Below are 22,097 nucleotides of genomic sequence, written 5' to 3' on the forward strand. Positions count from 1 at the left end.
CAAAGTCATGAGATCCTCCCCTGCCCTTTAAAGTAGGACATATAAACCAATGGAAGTGTACTTTCTTTGTCTTATGATAGATGGTTTCTCTTTGACTGTGGCTTGGAAGAACCCCTCCTCCAAGATTCTATTTTATTTTATTTATTTATTTGGCCACTCTGAGTGGCATGCAGGATGTAGGATCTTAATTCCCCAACCAGGGATTGAACCCTTGCCCCCTGCAGTGGAAGCGTGGAGTTCTAACCACTGGACCACCAGGGAATTCTCGATTCTATTTTAAATTAAACAAAAAAGGACTAAATTTAACATTAATGTACTATAAATTATGAGTATATGGTACACTTTTCAAAACAGATGAATAATATGTTTATAAAAATAATTAATTTTTTCCTACTCATAATTATTTCTTTCATTAGCATTGCTAATATGCTCCGAGGATGGTGTCTGCCCTTAGGTTGAGGCCAGGCATTAAACAAAGCTGCTGCTTTTTAGAGTGTATTCTGTTCAAATGGAAACAGCTTATCTTGTTGCTAGAAGTACTTTAAAATCCTTTCATGGCATAGTTAGGTTTTACATAATTTAATTTTCTTATGAGACTGAATTTCTCAGAAATTCAGAGTTCTCCCAGGTTTACTAGATATAAGAGGAAGTGGTAGATATATTTATTGCTTTTTGCAGTTTTACTACTTCCTAGAGGTCAACAGCCTGTTTCACTCCAGAAGAGATTCTTTATTATAAAGTCCCATATTCATAGACAATTAACCGGTTCTTTTTTTGGGGTGCTTGTGCTTGTTTATGAGTAGAAGGGAAATGTCAGCCCTGCAATTCTAAAGAGGACTAAAGGGCTCCTGCTGGACTACGTGAAATCAAGCTTTGATCTCCCAGAGAGATGAGGTTCTTGTAGAAATGTGACTATTCACATAAACTTTTTTTGTGCTTTAGATGTGGAAACAACTTCTGTGCATCTCATCGCTATGCAGAAACTCACAGCTGCACCTATGATTACAAGAGTGCAGGGAGGAGATACTTACAGGAGGCAAATCCTGTGGTTAATGCACCAAAACTTCCAAAAATCTAACTCTTGCTCTGCACCTAAATGTTCTGCCCGAGGAATCGTATTACAATGACAGAAGAAATGTTGTTTAGACTGCATTATTTTTGTTCGACTCCAAAAGATTTGCCAAAGCATATAATGCATACTGTTGGAGAATGAGAATGCTACTGTATTTGACATCTTCATTCTTTGGTGAATCAAAAGTTTTAAAAGTAGTTTTAAAAACTTTAAACTATAATGGTTTAGCTTTGTTATTGCATGTCATGTGTTAAGTATTTTATATTTGATACTGCAATTTTACTAGACAAGTCTTCAAAAGATGCACTTTAGGAAGTTAACATTGACTATGTAACCAGCTTCCATGTTGTACAGAAATAAGCCTTCATGTAATGGCTCTACTCAAATCTACAATTTTTTTTGTGGGGGTGGGGTGGGTGGGGATTTAAAACAAATATCCCATACGTGAAAGTTTATTGAGTTTACTGGCAAGTTCCTTTTTATTTCAAGCTTTTTGTAAAAAAAGAACATTTGGTTTTCCAGTGTGGTTTTAACACATATATTTCTTCCATATTCAGACTGACATTCAGATATGTATCCATTCTATAAAACACATCATGTTAATCATAGTATATATTTCTTAAAATACTACTTTTTGAATGGTAGTTTTAAAATAGATGATGTCCCACTTGTTGCCATTAAATACAGAACCCAACTTTTCACTTTTTGAAAAATGGCTATACAGAAAACAAAATCTCACAGCTTGGTTTGTTTTTCTTATGTTGAGTGCTATTACCAGGAGAAATTCAAATAAATATTCAATTTCATTATGATTTTGATTATTCACAATAATTTTTCTTTTATAAATACTTTAAAATAAAACAGTTTAATTAAATAAATCAGTAATTTATTCTACTTGGAAAAAATGACTGTCAGTATAAAAGAACGCTTTTAAGGTGTAAGGGCCCTGCTCCCCAGATGTAGCTAATATACCAGCTTTTGGGAGGCCACTTGCTTTATGGAAGCTTAGTTGAATCTGATGCTGAACCCCGGTAAATAGCTGGCAGGCAACCCAAGTAGACTCTGCAACTCTAGTCCAACCCAAGTGGGATCTGCACTGGTACCAGAAGGCTAATTTAGGTGCTCCACAGGGCCACAGGGCCTCTTTCTCCATGCAAGGCTGAATGAAATGAAGAGTTCCGTTACCCTTCCTCTGCTTCCTAGAAGAGATTAAATGTTGAGTGGAGAAAAATTACTTCAGAGCAAGAAGGAAATACATTTACAAAAGGGAAAGGTGAGAAATTAGTGGAGTAGTGATGCAATTAGGGGTTGATAGCATACTTTTTAAGGGGGGCTATATAGGCTAATGAAAAATATTTCCATCTGTGTTGAGCAGTTCAGCTTTTACTCTATTACACGGATAGGCTGCTGAAAAGTGGGCCAAGACGTATTTATTCTATAGATAAATGTGGATGCTTAGGACATGTTTGGTATATGCTTAGTGCACTATGCTTTATAAACCAAGACCATGTAGAAAGAAGTCTTGTTTTAAGTTTACCAAAGATTTTGGTCAAAGTTGAGTCTTTTTTTTCTAATTTCTAAGTCACTGAGCAATAAACCAGTTTAATTCAAGAAATTATATATATATATATATATATATATATTTAAACATCTTTATTGGAGTGTAATTGCTTTACAATGGTGTGTTAGTTTCTGCTGTATAACAAAGGGAATCAGCTATATACATACATATATCCCCTGGGAGCCATTTCTTTATGCCTTAAATTCTTACGGGGAAGTGATCATAATTTTTAGAGACTTCAGATCTATCCTTGCATTGCTAATAATTAGCAGAATGCCTTGCCTATAGGCACTGGTTAAACATTAGTTAAATGAATTAATTTTATTGGACAGCTTACCATGACAAAAAAATTAAGGCATTTATATTGTTTTATATAACTAAACTAACTTTATATAATAAAATCTAGTTTCTGGATTTTTTTAAACAGTAAGCATTTGGTTTTAGCAACACTAAAAGTCTGAAAAATTTTAACTTTTACCTACATGAAATATTTTCAAGTTTAGTGAACTTTAATCATTCTAATATGGGAACTTTAAATACTAAGATGTTTTAAAATTTTATCAGTGTTGTTAACTTGTGGAGGTATTTAATTTTAAAAAGAAGAAGGGAATTAATTTTCTGATATATGTTTCATATGGTTTTATGCCATCATGATAGATAATTCAGTCCTGTATGTAGCAGTGTTTCCCAAATTATGACCACTATACCACTACTGGAACATGAGATGATTTTAAGTGATACATGGATGAACTTTTTTTTTTTTTTTTTGCGGTACGCAGGCCTCTCACTGCTGTGGTCTCTCCCGTTGTGGAGCACAGGCTCCAGACGCACAGCCTCAGCAGCCATGGCTCACAGGCCCAGCCATTCCGCGGCATGTGGGATCCTCTCAGACCGGGGCACGAACCCGCGTCCCCTGCATCGGCAGGCGGACTCTCAACCACTGCGCCACCAGGGAAGCCCAACATTTTTTAATAATTATATATTGTATCAGAAAAAAAATGTAACTCTAAGTAACTTAAGTTGAAAATAAAATAAATTGATATAGGTTAAAAAAAACTGATTGAAAATTGCCAAGCAAGGGTACATACAACAAATATCATAAAAGTTGACGTGAATGACTGAAATTTAGGAAAGAAGGTATGATGTTCTCATTTTTCTTTGAAAATTATGTTAAACTTTCAAAGTGATTGATGAAAGTAAATTACATAGTTTTAGAAAAACTATATAAAGATGAAAAATGAAAGTAAAAAGGTCACCGTATACCTCCCCCAATCTCTTTTAATAATTTCTATTTTAGTTTTTCTGGTAGTTACCGTCATAACAGTAGCCAATATAAACATTTGTTTTTTGATGCCCCATTATTACAGGTAAGGAATTTAGCATGATAACTCATTACTTCAAGACTGTACTTCCCAATTTTTTTAGTGCGTTAGTCTGCTCATGCTGCCATAACACAAAATACCACAGACTGGGTGGCTTAAACAGAGAAAACTGTGAGAACAGAAATTAAACAACAGAAATTAATTTTCTCACAGTTCTGGAGGCTTGAAGTCCCAGTTCAAGGGATCCAGCAGGGTGGATTTCTGGTAAGATCTTTCTTCCTGGCTTTCAGAGAGCTGCTCTCTTTCTGTCCTCACATGGTCTTTCCTCAGTGTGCACACACGGAACTTTGATGTCTCTTCTTACAAAGACATTAATACCATGGGATCAGGGCCTCTCTCTAATGACCTCATTTAACCTTAATTACTTCCTTACTCCAAATATAGCCATGCTGGGGGTTAGGGCTTCAACATATGAATTTGGAGGAGACACATATTTAGTCCAAAATGATGTTATTTTTAGTTACAGTAGTTATTTCAAATTCACTCACTCCTCTGCAGTTACCCTAGTCCATGTTACCATAGCTTTCACTTGAGCTATTGCAATAGCTTCCTAACTGGGCTGCTTAAATTAGTTCTATGTCCTTCATAACCCACTGTCTACTCTTAACTGTAGTGTGCTTGCAGAACCAAAAAATTGAGCACATCGATGCTCGCAGTGTATCAGTGACTTCTTGTGTTCTTAGAATAAAGACCCAAATCCTTAACCCTTCTTACTAATAAGGCTCCTGTGGTCTGGTCCCCATCTACTTCTCCAGCCTCATATTGTACTGTTAATCCATGCTTTCTGGGATTTGCCCACACTTTTACTTTTCCCAGCCTGTTTTCCCTTGTTAACACCCACTCTTTATTCAGATGCCAACTCCATCTTTACTTCCTGAAGGAAGCAAACCTCTGTGTAACTATTGCCCACGTTAAGAAATAAGAAACACTGTCAGTACCCCAGAACTCATTCCTGCCTCCTACCCTTTCCCAGTCACTACCACCATCCTTCCATACTGTGATAGTCATTTTCTTGCATTTTTTAATGGTTTTACCATCTAAGCATGTATCCCTGCAGTTTTGCTTTACAAAAACAAAAACCTTTACCTAGTGAAATTGTATGGCATGTATTCTTTTTCTGGCTTTTTTCATTCAGTGTTGATTATGAGACTTATTTGTGTCGCATGTAGTTGTACCTAATTTTTATCGAAGTGTTCTTCTATATGACTGTGCCACAATTTATGTTTCCATTTACCGCTGATGCACATTTGGGTTGTTTCTAGCCTTGAGTATTATATACAATGCTGCTATGAACATTTGTGCACATGTCTCCTGGAGCACATGTATACACATTTCTTTTGAGTCTACACCTAAGAGCATAATTGCTGGATCATGGATGATTATTGTGTTCGTTCAACCTATTAGATGATATCAATGAATTTTCCAAAATGGATTTTACCAGCTTATCTCTACTCATAGCAGTTTGAGAGTCCTCTGTTTCACATCCTTACCAGTACTTACGATCTCTAGTCATTCCAGTGATTGGTTTTTGTTTACTTCTCACATGTTCCTGCTTGTGTCAGCCAGCCTCCCCACCAGCTCCAAGTTACCTTTCTTTACAGCTTTAGGGGTGAGGGGTGGAGTACGATCCCAGCTTTGGAGGGGAGAGGGTCTCCCTTGAATGATATTGAGCCTTGACTTCTGTCTCCCTGGCCCTGTGAGTCATGGTTTGGCGTATACACTTAGTATAGACAGGATTTCAGTGCTCTGCCTACCTCTTTGGATGCATGCTTTCACCTAGATTTCAGCCCAGTGATTCTCAAGACTCTTGCCAGTTCTTTGATTCTTTAAGAATATATACATTTAAAATTTTTGTCCAGCAGTTTCAGCCGGAGGAGTGGCTCAAATAACCTAGTCAGCTTTATTTCTGGAAACTGAAACTTTTAGTTGAATTTTTTCGATTCATTTTCTTGGATTATTTCGCAGTGTTAATCTCTTTCTTTTGTGTTACCGATCTTTTTCAAATACTTGATGATGTTGTACATGGCTATGAAGAATGTGACTGCTTAGTGTGGGTAAGGGCCAAGGATAAAAGTGGAAGTATTGCTTAATTTACGTGTGCTTGGTGACTGTGCTTGTCAGGTAATCCTCTTTTGGAAACTCCTTCATTCAAATATTTATTGAGTGCCTCCCACGTGCAAGTAATTATAATTAGTTGTTTGGAAAACAGGTGAACTTGACAGGTGGAGTTTACATTGCAATACAGACAGACTTTAAACAACTAACCATGTCATTATTTAATTATAATTTTGATAAATATTATAAAGGAAAAAATGTGGACATATGCAAATATGCAACAGAAGCATCTGATCTAGTCCAGTACTCTTTAAGTTGAAACCTCTCAAAGAGTAACAAGTGATAATTAGCTAGGAAAAGGGGTTAATGATGAGGGAGAGACCTAGGAGAAAAGAAAAGAAAAAAAAAAACTCATAAAGACTTTTTTCCTAGTTGGGCTTTACCCCTTTATTCAGGAAGGGATGCCCTGATCAGAGACTTTATCCTATATGTAATTGACCAGAACACTATTATAAGGGCACCTAGGAGATCAAAGTTTTAGCTTTTCCATTATAGCAGTTTCAAGCAAGGAAGAAAGAGACTGGAAATGGAGACTGGGTCAGCTACCTACGGTTTCTGTTACAAAAGAATGATTAGATTCCAAAAGGGATGAGAATTTAAGGTTTGCTGGGGGTAGAAGCAAAATATAAAGGACAAAATCCTAATGAAAAGAATTCAGGGACACTAGATCAGCCCCAAAGCTTATATCCAATCTGCTCAAGAAGAGAATCAAACATTTTATTATATACAAAGAAAAAGAAAAAAGAATAAGGTTGAGATTTTAGTCTATATAGTATTTCTTTGTTATAATCACATCCTTAATATATAAACATATTCAGTCTTATTTTTCAAAAACCAATGTTTACCAATAGAAATACTTAAAGTAGACATTTAAAACAAAGACATTAAGGGAAGAAAAGTTCATAAAGGATGGAAGGAGTGCTAATAGACTTAAGTCATAAAAAGAAAAAGTTACAGGCAAGATAAAAAAATAAAGTCCAACACCTTGCTGTAGAGGAAATACCTGAAGTAGAAAGATACAGGCAAATTTTAGTTTACTTTTTAACTTTTAGCTCATTTCTTCTTATTGCTTAATAATATTTAATTCAGGACGTCCCTGGCTGTCCAGTGGTTAAGACTCAGTGCTTGCACTGCAGGGGGGCGCGGGTTTGATCTCTGGTCGGGGAACTAAGATCCCATGTGCTGCGTGGCATGGCCAAAAAAAAAAATTAATTGTCTGGATATCTTTCATTGCTGTGTCAGCTGAGAGGGTCTAGAAGCAATAACATCCTAGTAGCAAAGAGTACACCTAGCACCCAGATCTTGGTTTCTAATACCAATTGTCTAATAAAGGACAATACCATACTTCCTTAGAGAAATGGCTGATTCTAGGACTGGAACAGGAAATATGACTTCTTGTAGTGCCAGAAAGAAAGGGAGTGCTGAAAAAAGAAAGCCCACACCAAAAACCTACAATAATGATGGGGTATATCAAAGGGACACAGCAGTCAACTGAAAGAGCTCCCAGTAGCCAAACCTGGAACACTGAGCAATAAAATAAAGTAGTATTGGATTATAATTCGAAGTACAAGTATCCATGAGTCTACACTTACATAAACAGTAAATTTTAAAATGATTGAGAAGAGACATATCTCCCATTCAGAAGAATTCTGTAGATAGTCCTCCCTCAAGAAAGTGGGTATAACTCCCCATTCTGTAACTGTGAACTGTGCTTAGTGACTTCCTTCCAATGCATACAGTGTGGAAAGGGGGAAAGAGTGACTTTACAATGGAGAAACCTGACAAACACTACATCAGCCAGGTGATCAAGGTCAAACATCAACAAGGATGCATCATGTTGATAGAATGAACCCTTGATTAGATGTAGTGAGAATGGCACTTTACCTCTGTGATCTTCCTGTCAAAAACCCACAGCCCCTGGGACTTCCCTGGCAGTCTAGTGGTTAAGACTTCGCCTTCCGATGCAGGGGGCGCGGATTTGATCCCTGGTTGGGGGACTAAGATCCCACATGCCACACACTGTGGCCAAAAATTAAAAAAAAGAAAAAAAACTAAGGAAATTTGAATCAAGCATAGACTTTAATATACCATACTAATATAAAGTATTAACAGGGGAAATTGGGTGTGGGATATATGGGAACTCTTGAAAATTTTATGTAAATCAAACTATTCTAAAAAATAGTTTATTAAAAAAACTTAAAAAAAATATGTCCAAAAAGAAGTGGACTAGACTAGCTAGTATGTGCCTTAACATCCATTGTGGATATAACAGGACAAGTCAACAGTGAAAAACAAGATGAATTTAACATTTTTGTAGACAATAAAATGGGACAAATAGAGAATATATGTTTTCTCAAGTATTTGATTCCTTTGGGGGCAAGAAAATCCATGTAAAATATAAAAAGTAAACATTTTAAACAGTACATTCATAGAAGTATTCTGTTGTAAAATGCTGTCATTAAAGTGTTTAACAATAATGGAAAACTAAAAAATTCTTCACACATATTTAAAAATCCTAGAAAGTATTATTTTATACACCAACTTTCATAAATAGTACTTATTAAAATTTGCACAACACAGTCAAAGCTGTAACTTACCAGAAAATAGTGCTATATTCTTTATTCCAGAAATAAGGTAGAAATGTCTATGTTACAAAGAAAGAGAGAAACTATAACTGATCTAAAACTTGGGAAAAGAACTGAGAGAACCAAAGGAAAAGAGAAAATGGAAATCAGGAAAAGAAAAGAAAGTGAATACTGGAAATTGAATAAAATTGCACTTATTCCACAATATTTCAGCCAAATTTATATCAACATTACCTTAAGAAAGAAAAGTAAATTAGTAAAATTAGAAATGAAAAGGGAAGTTTAATTCAGAAGAATCTAAAAAATATTATGGAAAGTTAGCAAAATGAGTAGAGCCCCAGAGATTTTCTTGGAAAAAATTTCATTTAAATACAGTATTCAGTCATTCAATAAGTATTAACTGAGCGTCTACTAGGTGTCAGGCACTATTCTAAATGCTGTGGACATAGTGTTGAACTAAATATCCCTGCTTTCATTATGTGCTTATATTCTAGAGAAGGGAAACAATAAAAATAAATATGCCAGATGGAGTATTGGTGTTAGGATGTATTCGTTTACTAGGGCTGCCATAACAAAGTACCATAGACTGGGTGGCTTAAACAAGTTTATTTTCTAACAGTTCTAGAAAGCTAGAAGTCTGAGATCAAGGAGTTGGCAGGTTGGTTTCCTCTGAGGCCTCTCTCCTTGGCTTGCAGAGAGCTGCCTTCTCCCTGTGTCTTCACATGATCTTCCCTCTATGGGTATCTGTGTCCTAATCTCTCCTTATGAGGACACTGGTCATAATGGATTAGGGCCCACCTGAATGACCTTATTTTACCTTAACTACCTTTTTAAAGCGCCTATCTTCAATACAGTCACATTCTGAGGTACTGGGACTTAGGACTTAAACATATAAATTTTAAAGAGACATAATTCAGACTATAACAGATGTTATGTTACAATGTGGTAACACATTAACCCCCAAAGCTCAGTGGTTTAACACGAAGTTTATTCTTCACCCTTGCAAAATTCAGTGAGCCAGGCAACTTTTCAGGGCAACTGCCTGATAAGGTAACTCAGTGATTCAGTCTGTTTCTGTTGTGTGGTTTGCCAGTGCCACGTGTGGTCTGTGAGATTGCTGCATCAGGGGAAGAGAGAGCTGGAGGGTTGCATGGTGGCTCCAATATGCTCTTGCCTAGAAGTGTAGAAGCACCCTTCTGCTCACAACCCATTGGTCAGAGCTGGGCATATGGCCCTACCTAATTGCAAGAGTTATTGGGGTGGGGAATGGACATTTCATGAGCTGTAAATGTCTCTGCCACAGCTGGTAATAAGTGCTATAACAAAAACCAAGCAGAGTAGGGTGACAGATATGAGTGTTGTTTTAAAAAGGGTGGTCAAATACAGCCACTATGAGAAAGTTAACATTTAAGTAAAGTCACAAAGGCAGTGAAGAAATGGGGGAAAGTGTTCTTTGCCTGAGGTAATGAAGAAATAGCAGAGAAGCCTGCTGGCTGGAGCAAAGCAAGTGAGGGAGATGACAGGAAATAAAGGGCTATGTCATGGAGGACTTTATAGGCAAGAACTTTGGACTTTATTCTGAACTGGGAAAATATTGGGGGTTTCTATAATGGGATTTAAGTTTTGAAAAATCATGCTGGTGATCGCATAGAAAAAAGACTGTAGGAGGCAGGATGGAAGTCAGGAAACAGAAAGGTGTAGCAGTCGTCCATGTGGGGAATCGCTGGGCTGGGGCTGGAACTGGGCTGGGATGTTGCACTCTCTTGGATGATTTTCACCACCACCACCCCCCACCCCGCAAAACCACCAGCAACATCTCTCCCCCTCCTCACTCTCAGCTTATTTTATTAAACTATGAATAACTGGAAAAGAAATTCCACCTGCATCAAACAAGTCTACCAAGCTATCGGTATCTGCCTGCTCGCAATCCTTGTTCACCCATTTCTATTAGCGTATAAATATTTAAACAGAGAACCTTAACGCCCACATCTCTTACCTGCTGTTGTCCCATTCCCCTGCTCCTCTTTACAGCAAAAAGAAATAAATACATCTATTTGCTGTCACCATTTACTATCTCTAAAATCAAGCTTGAAAAAAATAAAAAAAATCAAGCTTGTATCCCCACCACTTTGTCTTAATTGCTCTGTTCTCAAGCTCTCAATGATCTGTAAACTGCCAAATCCAAAGGTCAATTTTCATTTTACTCAACTTCTCAGGACCAATGACACATGCATTTTCTTCTCCCTGAAACATTTTCTTCCTTTCGTCTTTAGGACTCCTCTGTTTTGTTTCTCCTCTTACCTCTGGCTGCTCCTAAATTTCCTTTGCTTATCTTCTAATCTCTGAAGTCTAATCTCCATATGACTAGCCTTTGGATCTCTCTTTTATTCCCCAGCAATTGTGCAATTAATGTCCTAGGTCAGAGACTTTCAGTGATTTTCAAACTGTAGGACAGAACCAGTATTCAGTTAAAAAAATCAGTTGGGAGCAGAAGTTTTAAAAAACTGAACAGAATAAAGTGGAAGAGAAAGGGAAGGTAAATTTGCTTCTTGAAACTTTTAAGCTATATATTGATCAATACATGTAAATACAGTCAGTATGGAAAATGTATTTTGTATTCTGGGTTGAGGTCAGAAGGTATCAGAGTTAGTGCTCTGTGTGAGCTCATCCAATCCTGTGGCTTTTAATCCACTGACCACTGACCAATCAATTTTTATCTCTGTATGTCTCCCCAGAATTCCAGTGAGTCCTGGCTCACCCTAGCATTGCCTCCAGAGTACTGCCTAACCCACAGATCCTTCTGGATCTACAAAAGTTCTTTGCCACTTCCTACTGAAGGATGGCAGGATTCCACATGCACGGATCAGCCAACTTTCTTTGCTTCCCAGATAAGGAACACCAATGGAGGATACTGTTCCTGACTTCGTGGAACATCTGTTGCCAGAGGCAGCAGAAAAGGTCAACCAGGTTGTGGCAACTGGCCTTGTAACCTATTTTCCATAGTACAAGATGAATATTGCCGAAGATCCATCACTATATTTTGTACTCTTTGTAGTGCTGCATTCCAGGTGTGTTATAGAAATGAAGAGGATATTTGACCTTGTCCTATTGACCTGGAGGATATTTTGAGTCCACTGTTTTGACCCTGTCAATGTGCTCATAGATAGCTAAGTATGCAAAGTGATCAGAAATGTATGGTGGAATGTGATTACCCAATAGATCACACCAGGACAACCTAACAACTGGCATATCGGCAGGTATTTGCTCCCAATTCACTCATGAATTTAGTAAGAAATAATACAAATTATTTATTACACAGCTTATAATGAATATTATGGGAGAAATTGTCAGTGGCTGAGACTTTCTACAAAGTTTGATCTAGGAAAACTACACTTGGTAGAAGTAGTCACTACAAACAAAGTGACAGAGCTATAACCAGGAAAGTTTGATGTGGACAAAAGCTTAATGCCAAATCAAATATTTACTTAGATATGTTTGTATTTACATATACAAAGACTAATCATGGAAATGATAATAAAATATAATTTAAAATAAAAATTGGAAGTCCCATAAGCCCTCTTCACAGCCTTTCTATGATGGGGGGGATGGTAGGCTGTGGACCTTCATTCACATTAGGGAGCAAAAGTAAACAAAAGTGTTCATTAAGGCAAATCAAACCATTATTGCTTATTCCTCTGCTCTCCCTTTGTTTTCTAGCTTTGGGTAAAGAAGTATTTTCCATTTTTCTTTTCAAGTTCAACATCATAATGCCGGACCGAATTCCCTCCCCCTTCCAAAACAAGAATGATACATGCGGTTAGGCTCAGGGGTCACTAAAGGACGAAGCCAGTGGTGGGTCTTTCCTCTTCCTCGCCCGGGTTGATCAGGGCGCGCCGGCTGTCGACTCTGCACAGCAGCCCATGAGCTGGGAGAGCAGAAAGACCGCGCCGACGCCGACGCCCGCCCCCAGATCACCGTCGTCGCTGGGCAACGCCTCTGCCCCACCCCGGTCGAGCACGTGACGTGTGCATCACGTGACAGACCAGTCGGCGTCCTCCCGCGGAGGGTTGTAAACAGGCTTAGCGGTGTCCGAGCTGCAGCCCTGCTGCGTCCGCGTCTCCGGCATGCCCGAGGCGGGCGGGGGTTTCCCCGCCGCGAGCTCAGCGCCCACCTGAGGTAACTCCTGCGGCCTCGGGTCCGGCGTACCCGCGCCGCGCAGAGCCGCCGCTGCTGGCCGCTGTCGAGGCCGGCCGAGCCCCCGGCCCTGGCAGGGGGTGTGGCTGCCCGTTGTGCGGTCCGCGACAGGTGGGCGGGTCGGGGGCGGCCGTCGAGGACCGGGTCTCGCACCGCCCTGGGCCGGGGCCCAGGCGCCTATCCGGCCGAAAGGCGGCAGCGACCCCGGGCCTTGGGCTCTTCCGCCCCGGTTTTCGAGGCTGCCCTTGGGCCGGGCTGAGCCGGGGGCCGCAGGAGCCATCGGGCGCTGAGGGCCCCGGGCTGCCAGCGTGGAGTCCCAGTTGAAGTCCTGCCCCCGACGGGCTGTGAGACCTTGGGCAAGTCAGCCCTCCCCTTGGCCTGAGTTTCCACATCTGTAAAATGAAAGGATGGACTAGGTGATTTCTGAGGATCTTACTCTTCCGACGTGTGTGATCTCGAGAGAGGCCTGTATACATTGGAAGCTGCCAGAGGGAAAGTATAGGTAGATATTTCGTCTTTTAATTGCTGAGTTTCTGTTTGACTTTCAGTTTTTCACCTGACACGATTTGGATTCTTGTTCACTAGGTGAAGTTTTTAATAGAAAACTTAGAGAAAGTCATAATGGTTTATGTTACTTCTTTTTCTCCCCCCAGGCTTTTAAAAATGCAACGGAACCTTTTTTCTTAAAACCTTGTTTGGAAGCCGAATTTGTCAAAATCAGAATCTTTATCTGCTATACTGTCTTCCTCCCCCCTCCCCGGCTCCCATACCCCTGAGAGAACTAGGTTTGGGAGAAAAGGAGGTCCTGTTTTATGTAGTGAGTGAACATAAACAGAATCTGAGGTGATGGTGTGTAGGCAAAAAGATTATCAGGAGGATTTTTTTTTTTTAAGTTAAGAGAAATACATAGTTTCCTCATTTGTTGATTTTGAAGACTAGAGTTGGTAAGTTTACTAGAACTCACAGTTTGATGTTAAAAGAGGAAAACCATATCCTTTGACAGCTTGTCTGCTTGGTGCTTCTGTGAGGTGTGTGAAAATCAGAGGTCGAATGGACCATGAGTGGAACCCAAGGTGACCTAGTGAAATATGTTTTCTCTTTTGAAAGCAAACTGACTTCCTTGATGTTTGGTTTAGGTAAGTCACTTCCCTTCTTGGGGTCACAGTTTCTGCTACAAAGTGAGGAAATTGGATTGATTTGGGCTTCCCTTAGGGTTGCCAGATAAAATACAGGACACCCAGTTAAATTTGAATTTTAGTAAACAGTGAATAAGTTTTTAGTATAAAGCGTAGGGCATGCTTTACTAAAAAGTCATTGTTGGGCTTCCCTGGTGGCGCAGTGGTTGAGAGTCCACCTGCCGATGCAGGGAACGCGGGTTCGTGCCCCGGTCCGGGAAGATCCTACATGTGGCGGAGCGGCTGGGCCCGTGAGCCATGGCCGCTGAGCCTGTGCTCCGCAACGGGAGAGGCCACAACAGCGAGAGGCCTGCGTACTGCAAACAAAACAAAACAAACAAAAAAAAGTCATTGTTTATCCGAAATTTAACTGGGCCGACTGCATTTTTATTTGCTAAATCTGGCAACCCTAGCTCCAACATTTTTGTCTTCTTTAAATTAGTTCCAGGAAGATACTATAGATGCATAGATGGGAGTGAATTCATTAAACCAGTCAAGACCCTTTGTTTGTTATCAGTAGCAGTGTCTAGTTCTTGAAGAACAGCTCTGTTTCACTTTGGTCCCTCCTGCCCCCCCTCCATGTAGCAGATCTTTTTTGCTATAATCACATAATGTTTAGGTTTATACTCTTGGTGGTAAACAATTTAAATAACTGAAAGAAAAAAAAGTTGCCAAAATTTCTAAAAGTACCAAATTTGAGTCATGAAATGGCATATACTATTTTTTTTTCTAGAAAAGATACTTCACAATCCTACTTATTCTTTAGTTATCTGATTGACTCAAGACATTTTCTAAAGCAGTGGACTGTTCTGATGGTAAATAATCCTACAGGAAGATCTTAGGCCTTTTGCTTTGGCCACCTGTGAGTATGGAAATGACCAGTGTATGCACTATAAACATTTAGTTTTAACTATTTATCAGTTTTGTCTTTGCTATATTTTGAAGATTTTCAATGTTGAAATTTTTTTCGGGCAGTGTAATTTTTAATTCTTCATTTTTGAGGATTTTTTAAAAAAAATTAGGCCTGATTTAGTTTCTTTGCTCAACTCACTCTGAAATCCCTGAATTTTCTAATTCATGGATTCATTTAACAGTCAACAAAAACAAAAAACCTGAGCACTGCCTTTGAGCCAGGCTGATGTGATCAGTGTTGTAGTTTTTCAGGTGCTTATTCTGATAGAGGAGTTAAATCACATGCAATCAGGGAATAATGTGTTGAGGGTCTTGAAGTGATAGAAGTGCTACGGAAACTGACAGGAGGATTAGTGCCCATCTGGTCATTAGATGGAATGGCAGAACTTCACAGAGGGGGTGGTATTTAATCCAGGTCATGGGGTTTAAGGTGGGGTTAGGAAGACAGGCTTAAAGACAGGTGGGAAGATGCAGGAAAGGGCAGGGGAAGCCATCTTCTCAGTTCTACAAAGCATACACTTCGTTGGATTGAAAATAGTTGACAATATTGTTTACATGTAGTTTTTGATTCACTGTGAATGCTAGCCTGAATTCTCTAGTCTTGCTGCTCAGTTCCTACAGGAGACCTTTTCTCTGGGCCATTCGGTTTCTCCAGAGAATCATCTGTTCTCCCCCTGTGTATTAATCTTGCTTTTCAAGGTGTATTCCGTAGACTGTTCACGTTGGTATCATCTTGGTGCTTGTTAGAGATGTAGAATCTCAGGCCACATCCCAGGTGTGCCTCAGAACAAGATGAGTTATATGCACAAGAAATTTTGAAAGCACTGGACTGTGCTGTGCTATGGCAACAGCACAATAGCAACAACAAAATATTTTTGTCATGAAAAGTCTAACACAAGTTGGATGTAACTCCTCCATCTGTAGCTATGCCATCTGGCTTCCAAGATGGCAGTGGAAGAGCTGGAGGATCTCAATGAATGGTTTTAAAGGCCAGGCCTGGAAGTGGCTAACATTACTCTCACCATATTATATTGGTAAGGAATTAGTCACCTTACCTCTAACATAATTGCAAAGGAGGCTGGAAAATGTATTCTTCTAATTTGCCCAGGAACAGGGACCAGTGTAGTGGATAAGTAGCATTGACTCTGCTTCAGTTGGCCATTATGGTCCCCAGACTGTTTCATTCTCCCTCCCACATGTAGGGCATGCTAACCCCCTGTACAACCAGGCATTGCCTTCAGTTCAAAGTACAGGCATACCTTGGAGATATTGCGGGTTCAGTTCTAGACCAACGCAATAAAGCAAATATTGAGATAAAGCAAGTCACAACTTTTTTTTGGTTTCCCAGTGCACATAAAAGTTATGTTTATGCTATACTGTAATCTGGTAAGTGTGCAGTAACACTATGTCTAAAAAAGACAATGTACATACCTTAATTTAAAAATACTCTACCGTTAAAATGTGCTTATCATCATCTGAGCCCTCAGTGAGTCCTCACCTTTTTCCTGATGGAGGGTCTTGCCTTGATGTTGATGGCTGCTAACTGATCAGGGTGGGGTGAAGGTTGGGGTGGCTGTTGGAATTTCTTAAAGTAAGCCAGCAGTGAAGTTTGCCATATTGATTGATTCTTCCTTCCATGAGCCATTTCTCTGTAGCATGCAGTGCAGTTTGATAAATTTCATGCACAGTAGAACTTCTTTCAAAGTTGGAGTCAGGCCTCTCAAACCTTGCCACTGCTTCATCAACTAAGTGTATGTAACATTTTAAATCCTTTGTTGTCATTTCAGCAGTCTTCAACAGCATCTTCATCAGGAGTAGATTGCATCTCAAGAAACCACTTTCTTTGCTCATCTGTAAAAGCAACTCATCCACTAAAGTTTTATCAAGAGATTTCAGCAATTCAATCACATCTTCAGGCTCTACTTCTAATTCTTGTTCTTTTGCTGTTTCCACCACATCTGCAGTTACTTCTTCCACTGAAGTCTTGAACCCCTTAAGAACTCATCCATAAGGTTGGAATCAACTTCCAAACTACACTTAATTTTGATATTTGGAACTCTTCCCATGAATCATGAATGTTCTTAGTGATATCTAGAATGATGAGATCCTTTCCAGAAGGTTTTCAGTTTTACCCAGCTGTATCAGAGGAATCACTATCTATGGCAGCTACAGCCTTCTGAGATGTATTTCTTAAATAATAAGACTTGAAAGTCAAAATTACTCCTTGATCCATGAGCTGCAGAATGGATGTGTTAATGGTCATGAAAACACCCATACAATAATCTCATTGTATATCTCACTCAGTGCTCTTGGGTAACCAAGTGCATTTTCAGTGAGCAGTAATATTTTGAAAGGAATCTTCTTTTCTGGGCATTGGGTCTCAACAGTGGGCTTAAAATATTTAGTGACATGTTGTGAAAAGATATGCTGTCACCCAGGCTTTGTTGGTCCATTTATAGAGTGCAGGCAGAGTAGACTTAGCATAATTCTTAGGGACCCTAGGAATTTCATAAATGACCATTGGCTTCAACTTAAAGTCACCAGCTGCATTAGTCCCTAATAAGAGAGTGAGCCTGTCCTTTGAAGTTTTGAAACCAGGCATTGACTTCTGTCTAGCTATGAAAGTCCTAGATGATATCTTCTTCCGATATAACACAGTTTCATCTTCATAGAAAGTCTGTTGTTTAGTATAACAACCTCATTAATCATTTTAGCTAGATCTTTTGGGTAACTTGCTGCAGCTTCTACATCAGCACTTGCTGCTTCCTCTTGCACTTTGATGTTATGGAGACATCTTCTTTCCTTAAACCTCATGAACCAGCCTCTGCTAGATTCAGACTTTTCTTCTACAGCTTCCTGATCTTTCTCAGCCTTTATCAAATTGAAGAGAGTTAGGGCCTTCCTCTGGATTAGGCTTTGGCTTAAGAAAATGTTGTGACTGGTTTGATCTTCTATCTAGACCACTAAAACTTTCTCCATATCAGCAATAAGGATATTTCACTTATCATTCATGTGTTCACTGGAGCGGCATTTTTAATATTCTTCAAGAACTTTTCCTTTGCGTTCATAACTTGGCTAACTGGTGCAAGAGGCCTAGTTTTCAGCCAGTCTTGGCTTTCAACATGCCTTCCTTCTTAAGCTTAATCATTTCTAGCTTTTGATTTAAAGTGAGAGGACTCTTTGTTTCATTTAAACCATCCCTTCTCTTGAGGATTATTAACTGGACTACTTTCACTATTGTGTGTCTCAGGGAATAGGGGGGCTTGAAGAGAGGGAGAGAGACAGGAACAGCTGGTTTGTAGAGCAGTCAGAACATACACAACTTTTATTGATTAAGTTTGCCATCTCACATGGGCATGGTTCATGGCATCTAAAACAATTAAAATAGTAACATCAGAGATTACACTGATCACAGATCACCATAAAAATACAAGAATAGTGAAAAAGTTTGAACTATTTTAAGAATTACCAAAGTGTGACACAGACACACAGAGGACACAGAGTGAGCAAATGCTGTTGGAAAAATGGCGCCGATAGACTTGCTCAATGCAGGGTTGCCACAAACCTTTAATTCGTAAAAAATGCAATATCTGCTAAGTCCCAGTAAAATGAAGAACAATAAAATGAGGTATGCCTGTATGGGATCTTTGAGTGGTGCCAGGCTATCTTATCAGGTCCAGATAAGCCTTTCTTGTTCAAATGAATTAAGAAAACACATTATTTATTACTCTCCTCACCAAAGTATTATAATAAGGGCACAACATGACTAGTAAACAGTAGCATTTGGAAGGTGAAGCATAGACACACAGTATTTACTCTTCTGTAGCAGTTCTTTAATGTTTATGGACAGATATAAAGGAAGGTTCCCTTCCCTGGAAGGGAAGGATGTTTCTTGATTGGACTCTGATTTTGTTCCCTGGGAGAAACACTCACATCCTTTTTTCTCCATGGCTCCAGGGAACATCCTTAGGTTCTTCTTTTTCCATTATTTTGTTTGCTCACACCCTGTGTCCAGAATTGATGCTGGAAGCATGCTGTCCTGGGTATCATGCAGTTTGCCTGTTTGTAGAAGGTTGGACTCCCAGAGGTTGTTCTTTTTTTTTTTTTTTTTTTTTGCGGTACACGGGCCTCTCGCTGTTGTGGCCTCTCCCGTTGCACAGGCTCCGGACGCGCAGGCTCAGCGGCCATGGCTCATGGGCCCAGCCACTCCGCGGCATGTGGGATCTTCCCGGACCGGGGCACGAACCCGTGTCCCCTGCATCGGCAGGCGGACTCTCAACCACTGCGCCACCAGGGAAGCCCCCAGAGGTTGTTTTTAAGTCTTGAACAGACATTCTAAATCTGGGCCTGTTGTTTTTCTGCCAATACATTTCCTACAGAAACTTAGCAGACTCTTAATCCATTTGCTTCCAGTCAATTCAGAGTACCAATAACCAAATAAATTTTTGATTTTTGCTAGAAACAGCCAATAATAATCAGCCTACACTGTAAAGTTTCATTTTCCAGTTTTTCCCCATACAGTTTTAAAGTCATCATGTGTGTGATTTGCCTTCTGAGTTACAGCCATCAACAGGTTTTGTAACCATTTTTCTACTGCATAAGGTGGATCATCATCTTTTCCTTCTCTGATATGAAATTCCTCATTGCGTACAGAGTGGTGACTAAGAAAAATGCAACTTGTTGAGGGTTTTGTTATGATAGCATCCCACTTCTGGTAGCGGTTTCTGTTGGAGAGGTGGCCAAGGAACTAGTTGTTTTATTTGTAGAAGTTTCTATTTTTAGCTAGTATTTTACTAGTACTCAAAACCTGAGACCTGAGCTCTTTGGCATCCTATAGGCAAATTAGCTCATTTTGTATATTTATTATTTCACATACTTTTTATTGTGGCTTTCTCCACTTTGCTAAATTAATTAGTATTCCCATATTTTCTGTCTTTAAAAAACAGTTGAAATCTTTTTTGTCTGCTTGGGTGCCGTCTCTCCTCATTTGTGGCCTTGTGATTTATGTCTTTTTTTTTCCTTTTTCTTAAATTTAATTTTTCATTTTGAGATAACTGTAGGTTCATATGCAGTTGTAAGAAATAATGTAGAGGGATCCCATTTAACCTTTATACAGTTTTCTCCAAAGTTAACAGCTTGCAAAATTTTAGTACAATATCACAACTAGGATATTGACATCTTTATAGTTAAGATGCAGAATATGTCTGTCACCACAAGGTTCCCTCATGTTGTTTTTTAAAATAATTAATTAATTAATTTTCGGCTGCGTTGGGTCTTTGTTGCTGCGCGCGGGCTTTCTCTAGTTGCGGCGAATGGGAGCTACTCTTCGTTACGGTGCACGGGCTTCTCATTGCAGTGGCTTCTCTTGTTGCGGAGCAAGGGCTCTAGACTTCAGTAGTTGTGGCATGCGGGCTCAGTAGTTGTGGCTCGTGGGCTCCAGAGTGCAGGCTCGGTAGTTGCGGCGCACGGGCTTAGTTGCTCCGCGGCATGTGGGATCTTCCTGGGCCAGGGCTCAAACCCATGTCCCCTGCATTTTGGCAGGCGGATTCTTAACCATTGCGCCACCAGGGAAGTCCCCCTCATGTTGTTCTTTTATAACTACCCCCACTTCTCCCTGCTCCCACTGCCTTCTTAACCCCTGGCAACCGCTAATCTGTTCTCCCATTTCTATAATTTTGTCTTTTCAAGGATATTATATAAATGGAATTATACATTATGTGATCTTTTTGGATTGGCTTTTCTCACTGAGCATAATTCTCTGGAGATTCATCATTGTTGTTTCATGTCCAAATAGTTCTTTTTTTATTCCTTTTACATTGCTGAATAGTATTCTATGGTATGAATGTACCATAATTTGTTTAATCACTTACCTGCCGAAGGACATCTAGTTGAATAAAGCTATTACAAACATTTGTGTGCATGTTTTCCTGTAACCATATTACTTCATTTCTCTGGTTATAAAACTCCTGGAGTTGCTGGGCTGTATGATATTCACATGATATGTTTTAGGAAATTGCCCAAGTGTTTTCCAGAGTACCATTTTACATTCCTACCAATATGGAAAGGATGGTTCAATTTCTCCTTATCCTTGCCCACATTTTGCTGTTGGCACCATTTTTAATTTTAGTCATTCTAGTAGATATGTAGTGATAACTTCATTGTGATTTTAATTTGCATTTCCCTAATGGCTAGTAAGGTTGAACATATTTTCATGTGTTTATTAGCCACTTGTATATTCTCTCAGCAAAAGTCTCTTCATGTCTTTTGCCCATTTACTAATTGGATTTTTGTTGTTGTTGACTTCTAAGAGTTCTTTATATATTTTAGATACTAGTCCTTTGTCAGATATGTGGTTTGCAAATATTTTCTCCCACTCTGTGGCTGATCTTTTTACCCTTTGAAGAACAAAAGTTTTTTATATTTATGAAGTTCAATTTATAAAGTTTTCCAATTGGGAATCAAGGCTTTGGTGTCAAGTTTAAGAACTCTGTCTAACTCTAAATCCTAAAGCTTTTTTTTTTAATGCTTTTTCTCCCCTAAAAGCTTTTAGGTTATACATTTAAGTTCATGAACTATTTTGAGTTAATTTTTGTGTAAGGTGTTGAAACTTTATTTGAGGTTCATTCTTTTCCCCTTATTGCTCTGGCACCATTTGTTTAAAAGTTCTCTTTCCTTCACTGAATTGCTTAATTAAAAGTCATTTTGGCATATTTGTGTGGGTCTATTCATGGGTTCTCTGTTCTTTTCCACTGAATTATATGTGTGTCTCTCTGCCAGTATCACGCAGTCTTGATAGTAGCTCTATAATAAGTCTTGAAATCAGTAGAGTGATTCTTCCCATTCTCTTCTCTTTCGAGTGTTTTAGGGGCTTCCCTGGTGGCGCAGTGGTTGGGAGTCCGCCTGCCGATGCAGGGTACGCGGGTTCGTGCCCCGGTCCGGGAAGATCCCACATGCCACGGAGCGGCTGGGCCCGTGAGCCATGGCCGCTGAGCCTGTGCGTCCGGAGCCTGTGCTCCGCAACGGGAGAGGCCACGGCAGTGAGAGGCCCGCGTACCGCAAAAAAAAAAAAAAAAAAAAAGGTTCTTGTCAAAATCTTTTAAA

General features: G+C 39.4%; 2 protein-coding genes across 12 annotated transcripts in view; both read left to right on the top strand.

Moving 5' to 3' along the window:
• ZFAND4 (zinc finger AN1-type containing 4) overlaps positions 1-1,856 on the top strand; it is a 72,161-nt gene extending 70,305 nt beyond the window's left edge. For both annotated transcript variants that reach the window (XM_027111820.1, XM_027111821.1), the window contains exon 10: positions 943-1,856. In XM_027111820.1, coding sequence (XP_026967621.1) covers positions 943-1,078 — 136 coding nt within the window. In that variant the 3' untranslated portion in view covers positions 1,079-1,856. The remainder of the gene's footprint in view (positions 1-942) is intronic.
• A 10,920-nt stretch (positions 1,857-12,776) lies between these two features.
• The window catches only part of MARCHF8 (membrane associated ring-CH-type finger 8), a 111,788-nt gene continuing 102,467 nt past the window's right edge, over positions 12,777-22,097 (top strand). For 7 of the 10 annotated variants that reach the window (XR_003433780.1, XM_027111834.1, XM_027111830.1 and 4 more), the window contains exon 1: positions 12,914-13,411. The gene's annotated coding sequence lies outside the window, so the exon portion shown is untranslated. Of the gene's footprint in view, positions 12,892-12,913; positions 13,412-13,912; positions 14,046-22,097 lie in introns of those variants that run through there. The other 3 variants (XM_027111824.1, XM_027111825.1, XM_027111826.1) reach the window with 3 other exon arrangements.

Source organism: Aethalodelphis obliquidens, unplaced genomic scaffold (assembly GCF_003676395.1).
Source record: "Aethalodelphis obliquidens isolate GAN/ISIS:26980383/991018 unplaced genomic scaffold, ASM367639v1 scaffold11, whole genome shotgun sequence".
Lineage (NCBI taxonomy): Eukaryota > Metazoa > Chordata > Mammalia > Artiodactyla > Delphinidae > Aethalodelphis > Aethalodelphis obliquidens.